The following is a 16,845-nucleotide window of genomic DNA, read 5'->3' as shown; positions in this document are numbered from 1 at the left end:
AGCAGGGCTGGTGGTTGGGAAAGGGTCGCTGTTCATAGCAAAGATTGTAAACGGGAGGCAGAAGGGACATGTGACATTTCTGAATATGTTTTCTATAAAAATATGCTGCACTGAAGAACTTCGAACCCTTGACCAGAAGACGTACCAGTAGAAGTCAGGACCCAATCATGTGGCTTCTCCGAGGTTTATTGGAAACGAACCACTCCGCGACCCAAAACACACAAACACCTTATACTCCTTTTACCCCCCTCCTTGACCGGGGCTACGACTGAATCTCAGGCCAATCATCATTACTCTGTGACAGGTCTAATCTTGTTACCATGGCAGCAGGGATCTCCAGTGATGGATTACAGAGGGTCAGGGGCAGCTCTCCAGGATTGAGAAACAACAAAAAGAAAGCAGTGACTGTAACATTTGAACTCGTGGTAATAGGATTGGCCCAGAAGTTTGAGGTAAGGGGTGTGAGAAAGTGAACCGGGGTCACACACAACCCCGGTGGTCAGCGGATCTCTAGGAGGGGATCACAATGGTTGCAGTAATGTTAAGGCCAGCGTTACTAATACCAAGATTGGGGGTCATTTAAAGCACTGTGTGAAAATTATCACATCTGAATTATTGCTGCATGTTGTGCACAGCTTTATCAAATACGGGGCGACCTTTTTATAATTTTCATTATCAAGATTTGAGAGTTAATAATGAATAAGGACAACTACTGAACTATATTACTACTGAATTATATTTGGCTTTGTTTGGAGACAGGAAGTTGCTGGACTGGAAGACTAAGGAAACCAGCAAATATTCCCATTAGAGAAGCTGCTTAAAAATGACTCAAAATGATCAACTGATAATCAGAATTGTTACTCATTAATTTCTCCTCAATTAATTAATAAATTTATCAGATAATTGTTGCAGCTCTAATAGACAATGAGTCTGAGTTACTCTATAGTGAGCAGTAAATCAAGATTTCTGATACTTGCAAATCATTGTCATTTTCTGTTACAATACACAAGTGTAGAGCTGCAGAGGGGTAATTTTAGTATCTGCAACATGTGCCACAATTTGCCACATACCATCGGTACTTCTGTTTTTTCATAGACACTCCTAAACAGGCTCTGTAGCACTACAACTATGTTGTCCGTTGGTAACCACAGCAGCAACCCCATGACCGCGAGGCTGGAGTTCCGTCTTTGATGGTGATCCCTCAGTTGGTATGGGACAGATATGCAGTGTGTATACGGATGGTGAGTTCTGTGCTGAGGGCCTAGAGTCCGCCTCGCTATCTGTCTGCTAGCGTTATCTTTGCTGTTACTACAGTCAAACACTGGTACCCAGGTCACATCACATGGAGGGGCTGCACTGTGTTACTCCTCAGTCCAGTGTCAGTGCTGCTATCCCTCCCTGTCAAACTAAATCTTTGTGTCTGTCTCTGCGTGTCTTTGTGTAAAGTAGTGTAGTCTCTTTATGTTGTGTGTAATTTTAAGACAGAGTCCAGAGCCATGTGAAAGAGACTTACATCACCTTCCAGTGAAGCCCCGCAAAAACCACCTTCCACACGAAGATACCACACTTGCAGAGTTTTTGCCAGTTTACACAACCACTTGTTGAGCTGCAGCTATAACCACAAATGAAGCACATTGGCCAATACTGAGGATTTGCTGTTTCTTTTTTTTTTTTTTTTATTATTATTATTATTTGTTTTTTAGTCCTTGTACTTTGAGCAATATCACTATCCACGACAGTGGGCAAAAGAGCACAGCTAACATAGGATGTACTTCCTTGCAGGATAAAGGGCACCGCTCCTCATGTACCGCTGCAGTAAACAGTAAACACATAGCCATGTTTTTACTTAATACATTGCACAACTATATCACTCTCTAAAAACTGTTGACCCTTGTTCGCTGACTGAGCACAGCACAGGAAGTATGTTTTCAACGCCTGGACTTGGCCTTCTGTTTGCCTAAAGTCTGAGTCATAAATATCTCATCCTTGTACAGTGTGGTGTTATTTTTTTCCCTTTGACACATATCCCCCTGTGAACGGACAAAAACATGGATCAGGATAAAGAGCATTCATAAAGTTTACGCTTTCTGTCCAAATACCAAGTCCCTCCTTCGTGTTACTAGACTGGATACTCATCAACATAACTCAGTGCCTCCCACACAAGATTTCTAAAGTCAGCATCTGCCTTTAAGATTTCAGTATCACAATGGACGGATTATGTGAAGCTAATAATATGTAACAACAACATGAATAACATTTAAATGATTCTCAAAATGTACCCATGTCCTCCTCAGACCCCTCTTTCATCCACCCCCTCTCACATTCTCACCCTAACTTTCCCCCACTCTTTACAATACTCCCTCTGTCATCTCCTCCTCTTCCTCTCTTTAGTGTAGCTGAAGCAGAGCCAGGACCAGAGTGGACCACTTGTGGGCCTCTCAGCCACACCCGCCCCCCTCTTTAACTCATTACAACCAATTAGATGACAGACCAGGGAAGGCAATGGCGGATGAGAGAGAGAGAACAGAGGGATAATACTCTTCTGAATTATTCATCCTTTTACTGAAATTCACCCTACCTCCACCCAGCTCCTGCTCTCTCACTGCACTGATCCTCCTCTTGTTGCTATTCTCTCTCAGCACTGTCGCTTCAGTCTCTCACTTGACTCTCTCTTACACTACGTCCACAGTAAAGCCCAGGGTACGCTTGAAACAAACTAGTTCGTACAAAGTGATTGTAGCTTTTCCAAATGGCCATAGGGCAAAAGCCTGCCATCATAGAGAGGGAGGGGATGTAATTAATTGAAAAAAATCAGGATAATTTCAGTCACTCTCTCCTCAAAGGCATCCAGCTGTGGCTGAAGCAGCTGAAGAATGAAAAGTTCAAACCCAGCCAACTTTCTCACCTCTCTACCTCTACCTCTCTAGGTATGCATTCCTGACTACTGCCCTCAGTTTTATTGGCCTGGTCTGAAGTGCCCTGTGCAGGACACTGCTCAGACGTCACAGGACACCATAAGGTCTGGCAGCTGGGGGCCGAAATGATTGATTGAACGCTGATAAGTAGCAAAGGCTAAGAGAGAGAGAGAGAGAGCGCTAAGGAGAGACAGAGGAAGAAAGACAGAGAATAGATATAGTACAGTAATAGATGTATAGATAGAAATAGAAGTGAGGGAGAGAAGGGAAAAGTAGCAACGACCACAAGGAGTGAGTATCAGACTGACAAGGAGATAGATAATGAGAAAAAATAGTGGACAAGAGACAGAAAGAGGTGGCTGAATAATGGATTGGACAGACGAGTGAGACGAAGAGAGCCAGAATGGAAAAGAGGGAGAGATGAGGTATCGTCTGTGAGGTCTCATCACACACTTGCTGACATTGCTTTAATCTCAGGGCCAAGAGAAGACCAGAGGGTCCACCGACACACGCACACACACTGTTGCACGGCGAACATGACTAGCGGCATGTAGGGACAGATTTACTGCGTGTTTGTATGTGCACAGAGCAGCGTTGGCAGCTATTTTTTTTGCAAAGGGAGTAAGAAAACATGAAAGTCAAGCAGGACTCCTGCATGACATCATAATATACAAAAATGAGGACAGTTTGATGTGACAGGTTTATGTTTATATTTGTATCTCACACTTAACCATAACATAATCCATTACGTTGCAATACATTTCTGTACTTTCTACACCGAAACCTGTTTTGACATCAACTGAAAGGTTTTCACCATCAATAACTCTTCATTATGTTCGATCTCTGCTGTAAAAGAAGGGATGAATTAGTGTGATGTGAGGCCAGAGCAGCAACAGATGTAGAGGACTTGGACAAAGTCTCTCTCCCTCCTGCTCTCCTTATAGTGACTGTTGACAAGGAACCTCTTCATGTAGTGAGCAACCAGGATAGAAACAATAAAGACAAAAGGAAATAAAGACCTATGAGGAGGCATAGAAGGAAAAAGAAAGGGGTCGAAAAGCAGGCAAACAGATGCAGCTGAGATAAAGAGAGAGCACAAAGTTGTTGGAAATAGAGATACGAAAGCAAAGAGACAGATTACAGCAACAGGAACCGAGAAACTGTCACACAGGAGTAGAGGAAATGACACCGCGATCAAGTGAAGCAATTGTGCAAATAGGACATTTTAGAGGCGGAGGGGGCCGAATGCAGGAAAAACACAATCTCACAAGAGTAGCAGGCAGCCTGTGTAATTATGGCTCTGTCGTTAACATTTGATTATTGTTTATGCTCTGCCCACAGTGCCATTGGCCAGGCATTAACACACACACACACACACACAGAAACACATACATACACACACGCGCCGGCGCTATCTCCATAAACCTGCACATGCATGAGTGCACACACATTTTGCAAATGTACAAACGCCAATCAAGACCTTTTCTGACAGCATGCGCACTCAGCCACATGAGCGATGGCACACACACACACACACACACACACACATACACACATAGTATATACACACATTGCAAAGCGCTTTCTGCAGGCGAGGCAGACCTTATAAATACTGTCCTACATTGTGATTTTGTTTGAGCTCTGTCTCCATGGTGCTGCTTCCTCACATGTTTATAGTGACGGCCGTTATAAATTAAAATGATCTTAACAACACTTAAGCTAGGTCGTGCATGCGGGCTCAGGCAGGCAGGGACAACAGGAGAAAGACACAGAGGCCTATCCTGGGCTATCCCAGGATATAGAGAGACAAGAGACAGAGACTGAGCAGAGAGAGCAGGAAGACTTTCAGGAGAGAGGGAAAGAAAGAACAGGGTTTGCTCCAAACGGCGAGTAAGATGTTAAGCAGTTCTTGACAAAAGGTATACTGAAAAACTTGATGATGTGTTAGTGATGGTGGTTTGTGTGTGTGTGTGCCTCTACAACTATGCATACACATCAGGTATCCGTGCACAGTCATGCAGCCTCCTCATCCTGAAAACTATATCCACAGTGCTCACGTGCCTGATGGGGTTCAAGTTACAAACACGTGGACAGAATAAAATCTAATACCAGAAATATAACCAGCCAGAGACACAGTCTGATGTACAGACGCTGTTGGGTGGCTGGAACCGGACGCATCAATGAGATCCACCTCTGCAGGGATATGCACCACAGATGATCTGCCTTTACTCACACAAAATGAAGTTCAATTTTCATTCATACGTTATATTCAAGCTTATATCATAACAAGTTACAACAGTTTAAATACAGTTTACAACTTACCTTCTTGCAGCCAAAGAACCAATAAATACCCAAAAACAAGTGTTGTACAATATGACAATATATACTTTGCAGTAATAGAGCAGATCCCTGAGCATATTAGGCGATTGTGAATGATATTCAAATAAATAACAAGAACTGCTTTAGCGGATTTTATAAATGAATCCATGTGATGAAGCACCTTGATTTGCCAGGTGTCTCATTGTCTGAATCAGTCAAAGACAGACAGACGCACTTATTTTATCCATAATTGCTTATAAACAGTTTCTTAACGTATTTTCCCATAAAATGAATAATGTGAAATAACGTATATAACAATCAAATACGACCTCACTCCAACTGACAAATAACTTGAGTTACTTAACATCTCACTTCAAGCTTCTCATAGGTCTCTGGAGACTTTTCTGAAAAACTCATTTCCTGTTATATTTAGATTTCGATCTTAGTTGTGCACCACAAGCTAAACCTTTCATGCCTCAGTTTCATTACTTGTCAAGTAGACCAGTAAAGGATTTGCTTTCCCACATTTGTATAAACTACCAAGTCAATTCCTTATCAGCGGTTAGCTAAGCGTTAGTTTCCACATCACTCAGTATCTGCTGATCATTGGCACGTGCAGTCGCAGCTGCCCATTAGAGTCAGGCCTTAAGTGTGCTGCTGAGAGATAATGGCTAAGCTAAAGCTATTGATTTAGCCTTATGGCTTTCGCAGACGCCGGCGACACACAGACCCTGCTTCCTAAGCACTCTGCAACACTCTCACTCACACCCAAGGCCTTGATGAACGCAGCGCCCTGGTCTGCCACATCCATCGAAGCCGTGATGTCACTGAACAGACAAGTGAAAATAGTTGACATCCAACTATGGAGGCTCAGTAACCACCTGATTGTGGACAGTGGCGAAAAAGCTTGTGTGAAAAGTGTGTGCGGAGCTGCCAGGCATGGTTACTGTACAGAAGGTGTCAGTGTGCCCAAGCTGCGGGCAATTCCCTGACTTTGTATACAAACAGGATTTAGTAGTGGCTGTTCAATGACGCAGCAACTGTGCAACAATTACAGAGGGTGACAGTACAGAGCAACTTTCCCATGGCTTGTGACACAATACATTTCCAGTCAAAAGAGAGTCTGACGTTACTGGTGGGGCTGTCTATTGTAGCCAAAGTCCTAATTGTCCTGTTTGACCTATCTGCTGGGTTGCAGGGGTTTGACAGTCCTGTGCCACATTGATTTAAAACAGGAGAGTGTGAGAACCAAAGCGGTGGCAGCACAGCTCCTTCCAAGAGGAGGATCCTGGAACTGCCAGGACGAAAGGTGTTGGGAGACATTTTGCAGTGAAACAGAAGGAGGGTAATATTGATCAATCAACACAAATCAGGAGTGCAGGGAAATCATGTCTAATGATATGTCTCTCTTTTCCCACTTTACTGTATTGCACAAACCTAGCCTACAGATTACGGGGGGGGGGATTTCAACACTAAAGTTGTTGGAGTGAAAGTGTAAAGCCAGCCAGCATCGACAACATTGTTTAATCTCATTGTCTCTTTTTTTGTTTTAAACTGGCTGGACAGCTGATTACACGTTTTAACATGAGTAACATTAAAGCAAATTTCCCCATGCATGTGTATTTGTACCTGTGGGCAAATCGCGTTTCAACCCTTTTCACACATCCATCTTCATTGGGAAAGACCTTTTCTACTCTGACATTTTGTTTTGTTGGGCTTGTTTGCATTAGCTGTCAATTTGTATCTTCAAGCTGAAGTTATCCCTCCTTCTCAGCATCACTTGTATACACAGAAATGTGTCAGCAGCTAAGAGGAACATGTAGTTTGGACAACAATCTAGTCTACTGAGCGCACAGGGGGATACACTGGCAAAAATCCCAGAGAATTAAGAAAGTCTCTCATATACAGCATTTTGTTTAAGTGAATGACTGCTACAAGAAAATGACATGACAATTTGTCAGTACTTTGCAGCTCCTGTGGTGTGTCTACTTGAGAAGACTCACCACCACTGCAGAAATTGCAGATGCTATATATTGCAGAGATGTAATAATAAGATATAAAGTAGAAGGGAGCTGGGAGGCTGCCTCTGGATTTTCCTGGCTATGAAAGCAGATCTGGAGTGTTTAGAGGGTCTTGACTAGTCAAAATAAACTCTTGGCATTTCCCTTAGACCCTCCCGGCCAAATGCCACAGTATTTCTGGAGCGCTTCAGTGACAACATCATTACATAAACACAGATTACTGCAGATTAAGGGGTGTCAACACCCCTAATGATCGCCTATCTGCATTGTCTGTGGCTCAAGGTCTCTGATGTGTGTGTGTGTATGTGTGTGTGTGTGTGTGTGTTTGCATTTATACTGCATTTCACCTTCCGCCTTTTTTGCGTTTTCTGCGATGCCCAGTAACTAAACAACAGTAGTTTGCTTTCCTGCTATGAGAATGGTGTTTGTGTGGATATGTATGTGTGTGAATGTGTGTGTGCGCGCGCGTGTGTGTGCGCGCATGTCCTGTTCCCAGGTGAAAGTGAGCACAGGGAGCACGGCGGGATATTGGGGGGAAACCTGATTCCTGGTCAGCCATTACAGGACAGACAGTCCCCTCCCCAGGGAGACAAATTTTGCCCCGAAAGGAGAAATTAATACAGCAACTAACCTCGAGTCTCTCCTCTCTCCAACTCACTGCTGTTCTCCTCTCCATACCTTTCCCTCCATGCACACAAAAATCCCTTGTCCTGTCACAAGTCCTCGTTTCTTTTGAAGGACGATAAAGCCTTCAAAACAGTTGACAACATGTTTTCTTTACATTTTAGTCTACTGTCTCTGTGCCTACTGTGGGTTCCTGACATATCTTCCCTGTTGGCTTGGAAGACACTACCTTTCAGTCCAAGTCAAGAAGCATCTGCCCTGCTGAAGTGTCCTTGAGCAAGAAAACTAGATCCCTACTAGCTGCGGCTGCTGTTGTAGTAGAGGACAAGCAAAAAGAGAATTTTCCTACAGGAATCGATATCAGTATCATATTATCATTGTCATTCATCCTCAGCAACCAATATCATGCGCCATGCTACTCCTTCCTCCTTCTTTCTACTTGTCCTCTGTGTCACACTAGGGTGTTAGCAGGTAGCAAGCCACTCTACGGAAAAATAAAGCCAGAGCGGGGCAGGCGAGAGATTAAAGCAGTTGCTGCAGAAGGTGACGGGCCACTGAAAGAGACATCAGGACACAGGACATGAGACCCTGAGGCAGATGGTGGCAAACACGGGCCAGGTGTAAAAGTGGTGCAGGAAAGACCTCAAGATTTTCAAAAGGTGAAAAACAACATCAGGAGAATAGAGGCATGTGCCACTACTGTAATTAGTGTAATTTAGTAAAGTAAATTAAATATTTCCGCAGATGCGTGAGTAGTCAACACATTTCCATTAAAGAATAACAAATAGAAAAAATTGATCTTCAAACTCTATATTTTTTAAAATATTATTAAGGTATTGCTTCACTAAAGTCTACTTCCTTAAATACAACTGAAAAGCAACGAAGGTTTTAGCATATTTTCAAACAGAAAGAAAAGGCTCTTTGAGTGGCGTTGCTCCAAGAAAAGCCTTTAAAACATTGTGTTACATCAGATGAACGATGAACTGTTGCCCTCTCAGGAAGCACAGACGCATCTGGTCAAGACATCTTGACTCAAAAATGACCTTGTGTCTGTCAAAACTGTGTCTTTAAAATCTCAAGAACACTGCACCAATCCAGTTACTCTGGCCTTAATCTCATTAGCAGCTCGACTGGATGTTGGTTCCTCCTTCAGTCAAATCAAAGGAAATGCCAAAGATGCTCTATCACAGAAGCATTACTGAGGCTGCACTGGTGGCGAGTCTCTGCAGAAGACTATGAACACTGAAGATCCTGAGTAAATATCCAACGATTTTGTAAAATAGGTTTAAGGTAGTCACAACTCCTAAACATTAGGTGACCTGAGTTTATTCACTCTCCAAAATGATGCTAAATTTCTTGACCAAAGCGTCACATTTTAGAGGATTATTTTCCTCATCAATTAAATATTATTTGTCAATAAAGTGTTAGAAAAATAGTGGGGAAAAAAATGTTATTATAATTTCCCAGAGATGGGCCAACCCCAAAGATATTCATTTTTCTCTAATTTATTATAAAGAAAATCACATTTGTGAAGATGAAACTGTTTGGCAGTTTTCCTCAAAAATGATTGAAATGATTAATCAATTATCAAAATAGTTTTCAGTCAATCAACTAATCAATTAATGGACTAATCGTTTCCGGCTTACTAAATGCATATGTGACCATTGTCAAATATTTATTTATATATTAATGTATTTATCCTCCACATTTTAGGTATAGCAGATCTTGCACACTCTTTTACATTCATTTACACAAACAGAGCCTTTTAAGAAAGAAGTTGACCGGCCAATCGGGACTGAACGAAAGAAAGAGGGGAAGAGCTAGAGAGACAGTGAGGGAGGGGAGGTCAATTAGACAGGGCGGTACAGCAAATGAGAGATGATATTCCCACTGAGGAGGAAAGGGAAGGAGGGAATGATGGAGTAGAGAGAGAGAGTGAAGGAAGAGCGAAGGCATTTGGGCGGTTAAGGATTCTTAATGGAGCAGAATTTACACAAGCTGCTGAGGTGAACAGATAAAAAAAATAAATAAAAAAACAGCAGCGGTAAATGAACAACAAGCGTCCAATCTGCAGTCCTGAGCAGGTTAAAAACCCCACACAAAGTGCCGAGTAGCTTTCTCCCGTCACCATTTTACGGTGCCACTTCCCCCTCCACTCCACCCTTCTTTCTCTGTTACTTAGTCATCAATAAAAACGCATTCATGTGCTGACTAAAAAAGAAAACAAAACAAAACAAAAAGCTATTTTCTGACGTTACTCTGACCATTAATAATAAAAAAGGTCCAACACCAAACACATCAGTGGTTTTTTTTTTTGGGGGGGGGGGGATTTTAGTGGATTTTGTGTTGCGTGGTTGAAAACCTGGAAAAACAGGCCGCAATGTTTCCGCGACCCAAGCAGATTAGCTTGCTCAAAGTGGAGACAGATAGACAGAACGCATTCAATCAGCAAACTGTCTGAGCTAAATGAGTTTAATAATGTCAGAGAGGCAATTCAACTTTAATGAAAAGCTTGCAAGATGGATTCGGTGTACAGCACAAAAGAAGTGTGAAGAATTAACCATTACCATATAGATATTTCAAAGCCCGTTTGAGCAAACCATCTGTGGAGAGGTTATGGAGAGCATCAGGCCGCGAGTCTTGCTCTTGGTATCTCCCTCCACATCTATAAATAAGATGGCTTTAGGCTCAAGCTTTCATAAACACACACCATCACTGGTGCTTGTGCCATAAAAGGTTAAGGTGAAGGGATTCCCACACACCATGGAGACTGAAGGGTTTATCTGAGAAAGATTTATCTGACATGAGACGTGTACTTTGGAAATTTGTTAAGCTATTGTTTCAGATCAAAGGGAGATAGAGGGGAGTTCATTTCTGGAAAAGCATAAACAATGCATTATTAAAAGTTGCAACAGATTAGCGAGCACTAAAGTGATCTCTCGTGCATTCAGTTATTAGATAGTGAAGTGTGTTGGTTTAAGATTTCATCCAAAAGGTATTTTGCAAGACAGACATCTTAAAGGAAGTGATTTAGTGATTTAAAATAAGATTTGAAGTGAAACTGAGGCAGCACAGGCGAAGTAATCCGGACTTTTTAGTTTCTATCATGGATATGGCCAAAAACACTTGATCCAGCACATGGTACGCCACTGTTTGTTTTCTGTTTCAAATTTGCTTTCTTTTAACCACGACTGTGAACTTTACCAAACTTTAACCTCCTGTTTATTATTGTAACCATGACGACAAAGGACCCCTAACCTTTATGATGCAATCAGTTTAATGATGTTTCCCTAAAAACTGGCCGGGTCATTTTTGACCTAAACCTAACCAAATCGTGAGCACATGCTTGTCACATCATAAAGAAGATTTATCTTTCAACAGACAATACGACTTTCATCATCCGACTGTTTTCACAGGCCGAGAATGACTCCTTATGACAGGTAAGCTCATTTTGATATGTTAAATTCATGTTATCCTTTAACTTGAGCGGTGCCAATGAACTTGATACATGATATTCTCAAGAACAAGTTTGCTAAATTCTCAATTAGCCTGTCGGGGGGTGTTAGCACAGAGCTCCTCATAAAACAACTACTTTTCAAGACATGTCTCTCTTCCCTACTCATACAGATGATGCTGCTCAAGCTCGAGTCTAAAAAGGCCACATTACTCCCATGTATAATTATGCCCTACATCTCTGCTCCACCTCTGTGAGACATCAATAATACATGACCGGTATATTTTCACCCTCCTTAAATACAATCAATCACTCTGGCTGGTCAGTGCTTGGTCTTGACCCTTTTTCCAGTAAATCCACATGCACTATTACTGTATTCAGGCTGGGGACCAGAGGAATGCTGCATCAAGCCACAGACTAAGATGGAGTATGGCAGCCAAAGGCAACACCAAGACATGACGTGGCTTCTTGGATTTCCACTGTGCTGGTATTAGTTGGTAATATGCAGTATGATCTGATCAGAGGCTGGTGGCCTAGACTGGACTTCCATGGCCCCATAGGACCTCCTGCTGGGATGAATTACTATGGGAACAACACGCAGCCTCATGTGATGTGTGTCTATATGTGGCACTGCCTATGGCGAGAAGGAGACAGGGGGTCAAAGGTGGGGGGGAAACACTGAAACCAATCCTTCTGAATGTTGTGGGGCATCTGCCGAGCTCAGAGGACAAGTTTACACACAGATACTGCACATGCATAGACACACACACACAAACACACACACACACCATACATAGAAATAACAGGGCTAGCAGTAGAGCTCAAATAATGAGTCAATTAAACATATAAACTTAATCTGCAACAATTTGATAATCTATTATTCATTTAAGTCCATTATCGTGCAAATATGCCCATCATCCTCTGGTTCTTTCTACGTTTCATAAAATTGTAAACTTTATATCTTTGTGTTTGTGTACAATGTTGCCACATGCACATTTGTACGATACAGTGTGTCACTGTTTGTGTCTGAACTATGCAGATTCTCAGATACTACGACATTTTCTTCAAACCCAAACTTTCTTGCTGTGCCACTGGCACTGAAACGTTAAATGCTATAAAGAGCTCAGACAAGCAGAGCAACCCTCCTGCTGACATTGTACGTTTACTGCAGGTGAAAAAAAGCGAAGGGATTCAAAGGCGACAAAGAGGTCTTGAGCTTTTATTGCAAGTGAGTGAAGGGTCCATAACAAGACATGAGGCACTTAACATTTCAAATGGTCCACGCATCATTTGAACCAGAGCTTCAGTGAGTGCAAGAGCCTGCTGTGTGTCCAAGCAACCGAACAGGTTGGTGAGCAAAAGAATTTTGTGTGGTCATAGCGTTTCTGGGAACACAGTTGTCTCTTTTAATAAGTTTCTGTGTTCTTACCCCTCCCTTTTTCCTTGGTAATGTAGAAAACAAAGGCTTTTGGTTGGAGTCTGTTCATTTAACTAATGCCAGGACTTCAGGAGGAGAGGAGAGGAGAGGAAAGGAGAGGAGAGAAGAGGAGAAGAGAGGAAAGGAGAGGAGAGAAGAGAGGAGAGGAGAGGAGAGAAAAGGAGAGCGCTGGTTCTGAATTAGCATACAGCTGTAACACTTGCAGGAGAGACTGTCTGAGGAAGTGGTTCCTGCAGAGGAGACAGTTGACATACAGATGTGAGACAGTTTACAATAATGTAACCTGAACCGCTTAGAAGGCAGGATGTTAAAACTACCCGAGACCTTTATCTAGCAGAGAAAATCTGTCTCAGTGAGGGTGCATCTTATGTGCAGCTGTGACAGCAATGAGGAGGGTTGAGGAGTGTGGCGGGACTTAAGTGGGTGCCTGTGGAGAGACATTACAGTGGAGAGCTACCTCACCCCTCTTCCATAAACACTCTAACACACACCTGCAAAGAGAGGCTCTCCAGAACCAACGCATCTGTTTCAACATCCCCCGTTACAATGCAAGACTAATTAAAGAATCAAGGGAAGTTAGCACAGCGCCCTACACAGCAGTATACGGCTCAATTCAATTACAATAGATCAACGCCGCCTTAATTGAGCTTCATCGTGTAATAAATTTGCCTCGCACATGGTTCAGCTCTCAGCATGGTGAGTGCCTCACATATAATTAATGGAAATAAATGCACAGCTGAGGGTGATGATGCCCTCAGGTAGACATATGTGCACCCAACATATTTCATGTGAAACTGCAGAGGTTTTTAAAAAGCCTTGTAAGTTTGAGTCTCAGGTATATTTTGTAATCCGTTCAGAGGGCGACATTAAACAGGCCATTACAGAGGCAGCTCACTTCCAAAGTCAGTCCACCTCCGTCTTTGAGGCCGTGGCATCTGAAACACGATCTGGGCACCTCCGAGCGCCTGCCCTGGCTCTCTGTCAGAGAAATAACAACAATGGCAGAGCTGCCATCCACTCCGACACCCAGTAATGTCAAGGAGAATGTCACCAGCAACCACCCGGAAAAGGCCATTGCTTTTAATGAGGAACACCTCGTATGGTACATGTTGTTTTGTGTGTGCTGCAAAGACATGTTTGCAGTCTCGTGGGAAGAAAAAAGGAAAAAACAGAAAGTAAGAAGTGAAAGAGGTGGAGGCTAGAGTTTGCATTCAGTAATGTGCCAAAGACGTATGAAGAGAACACGCATGAGAGTCGTGGCCTTGCATTGGGATTTCCCTCTGTTATAAACACATGATGGCATTGGCAGGGGGACAGCTGTACTTGTCTAAACAACGACACAGAAAGCATGGCCCGGTCCAAGGAGCCTCCACACATAATGCTCTGTCCACTATGTGCAACACGCATACACTGCTGGAAGACAGCTGCTGGTGCACAGCTGTCTTGGGCTTCACTTAAAAAGAGACTAAAACATACTTAGGCAGGTGTAAATACGCACTGAGTGAACTTTGGCTTTCAGTGAGACCTAACATTCAAACCTAGCTTTTTGTCATTCTTTTTTTCCGTTAAGATATCAAAAAGGTTAAATTCAACTTTGAAACGATCACAAATTCAACTAATTGACAATTCAGTGCAGTGTGGTTTAATGTCATGATTAAATGAGCACTGCAGGTTTTCACATATTAGTCCTTGGCTGTTGGTCTGTCAGAGGGAAGCAGGCACAGCTACCAGTCAGCTCATCCTTTTCCAGTGTTTACATTTTGTTTATATTATAGAGCATATGGCACAGAGGTACTTTAAAGCCCTGACAGAATACTCTCTACAGTGGGGGGTGGGGGGTGGGGGGGTTGCTTTCGTTTGAGATCTATGTTTGGTACATCTGTTTAATTGGTGAAATTTTACCTGATCAGGTTAATAAGCTCTCATGTTGCAACAATGGAGTCCACTCTACATAAAGTTTAAAGCTTCTTAACCATACCTATAACTATAACTACACTGGTGTTGTTTTACTTCCTGTCATGGCAAACATTTCCAGTACTTCATTCACACTTGTTATTGTTATTATCATTGTTATATGTTATTCAAACTCATTAGTCAAGCATGTCAACTTAAGGAAAAACAGAAACTTACTGCAAAGTAATTCAATGAAAAAATATGACTATCAGCAGGTTTCAAAAATGTTTACAAGGGGACTTTGAATGGATTTGAATAAATTCAATTTATTATCCAAGGTCCTCCTGATGATTTAATCAGACAGTGACAAGAGGAAATTGAACACTGGACCCCGTGTTGAGATGATGTATGGCATATGATCGTGCTAATTGCCGCATAAGCAACTCTGCTTGGTTAATTGGAAAATTCATCAAACGACTGCTGGCGTACACTGATAAAAAACATGGGATTGGGGAAACGTGTAATGACGCTTATATCGTAGCATGTGGCTTCATTCACTAACTTATTGAGACTTTAAAACGTTATATTTACCATTTAGAAAACTGAAGAAAAAACAAGTGAAGTTTTGGATGTGTTTGATTTGAGTCACATAAAAAAAAACAATCGCAAGGATGATGGTAAACTTACATGAACGCATGGTAGATGAATGCCCATCCTCTTGGTCTCTCCAGCACGTTGTACAGGCAGTTCTGCAACTTTCTGTAGCGCTTGCTTGAGGCGGATGAGTTGGCCCGGGGTCCAGGCGGCCCGGTCAGCGGGGTGCCCAGCAGACCTGTGCGGTGAGACGGGTGTCCGCGCTCCGGGGTGGACGGCTCGCTTCTCTCCGTGTGGACAGCGGTGAGAGCCACGAACTCTACCCGCCTGTCGTCGTTCGGAGCCGGGGGTGCCAGCATTCTGATGCCGCCGTTGTTTGACGGACTTCCTAACATCTTCAGGCTAACACGATTAAACTACATAAGATTTGACACTTTTTCACTGGATCATCCGCAGGGGCGCAGAGCAAAGTTTAGACCAAGTCATAGTCCTGTTTGTGTTTGCTGTAAAGTGGACTGAAAGTAGTCTACGGATCAGAACACATGAGTAAATATCATCACTGCTATATCACAGCATCTGACTGGTTTGTTAAACTATGAAAGTTATCTGCAGATCAAGTCACGTTCGAGCAAGAAAAGATGCACAAGACTTGGACAAGTGTGTCGCGCTGAAACGTCAGCGACCATTGTTGAGAGTCAGATGAGAGACGTAAACAGCGGGGTGCAGAGAAGTAACTACACGCGCACTAACTCCAGGAGAAATATGAAAGTGAGCTGCTAAGGACCTGCCATCACTTTGCAGAAATGACAGCACAGCCTAGCCTCAACCAAGCAAACCATCCATTCCTATAAATACACATGCAGTTACAAATCAAAGCCAGCAAACGCAGTGGTCACGCAGTAGATTTGTTATCTAAACCAACGTCATTAACCACAATTATTTCATTAAGTTCGCCTTAGCTGTCTCTGTAGTTTTAAGTGGCAGACTGAGCCTCTCCACAGCTGCTAACATCAGCCTGCCCTCGCCTCCTTGTGCGTCTCTGTGGTCCAGCGCTCCTCCGCCCCGGCAGGCGGGGTGCAGCGCGCAGAAGTGAAGACCATCAGTGTGATGTCAAGAATCGCAGACGACCAAACTCCGAAAGTCTGTAGAAAGAACAGGCAATTGTCTGCATCTGGTTTGCAAACGCTTGCAAAGATGGAAACCTCCTTCCTCAACGGGAAGTTGACGTGCAGGAGCAGAAGCGCTGGCGCGAGGCGAGGACTCGCAGTGACGGGGGGATGCAGACCGGACAGTGACTCTTTTTTTCTTTGCTACTGCTGCTTATGCATATGCACCTAAATGCTGCATAATGATTATTAACTTATTATATCAGTTTCTAAGCATCAAAGTGCACGAGGTACTTTGTTAGTTTGTAAGTTATAAGGCAATTACAAAACATTCTTTTTCATTAGTCATGGGTTGAAGTAAAAGTTTCACTTGTCTTTCCTCTAATTGAAAATGTCACTTGTGTTTATTGTGGGAGGGGGCTTGAATCCATGGCTACAGGAGTTTGGGACAGCAGAGACAGGTGCTGGGGGACACAGCGAC

At 42.9% G+C, this 16,845-nt stretch overlaps 1 protein-coding gene across 3 annotated transcripts in view; it reads right to left on the bottom strand.

Annotated features, from left to right (window-relative positions):
* The window catches only part of kcnq4 (potassium voltage-gated channel, KQT-like subfamily, member 4), a 44,735-nt gene extending 28,186 nt beyond the window's left edge, over positions 1 to 16,549 (bottom strand). For 2 of the 3 annotated variants that reach the window (XM_023412331.2, XM_087175601.1), the window contains exon 1: positions 15,352 to 16,547. In XM_023412331.2, the coding sequence (XP_023268099.1) occupies positions 15,352 to 15,653 (302 nt within the window). In that variant the 5' untranslated portion in view covers positions 15,654 to 16,547. Of the gene's footprint in view, positions 1 to 15,351 lie in introns of all 3 variants that reach the window. The other variant, XM_087175602.1, reaches the window with a different exon arrangement.
* Positions 16,550 to 16,845: the final 296 nt, after the last annotated feature.

This window comes from Seriola lalandi, unplaced genomic scaffold (genome assembly GCF_002814215.2).
Source record: "Seriola lalandi dorsalis isolate HSWRI2012SDOR001 ecotype SW California unplaced genomic scaffold, Sedor1 jcf7180002054476, whole genome shotgun sequence".
NCBI lineage: Eukaryota > Metazoa > Chordata > Actinopteri > Carangiformes > Carangidae > Seriola > Seriola lalandi.
Note: the sequence above shows the minus strand (reverse complement) of the source record. Positions and strands in the feature narration are given on the sequence as shown.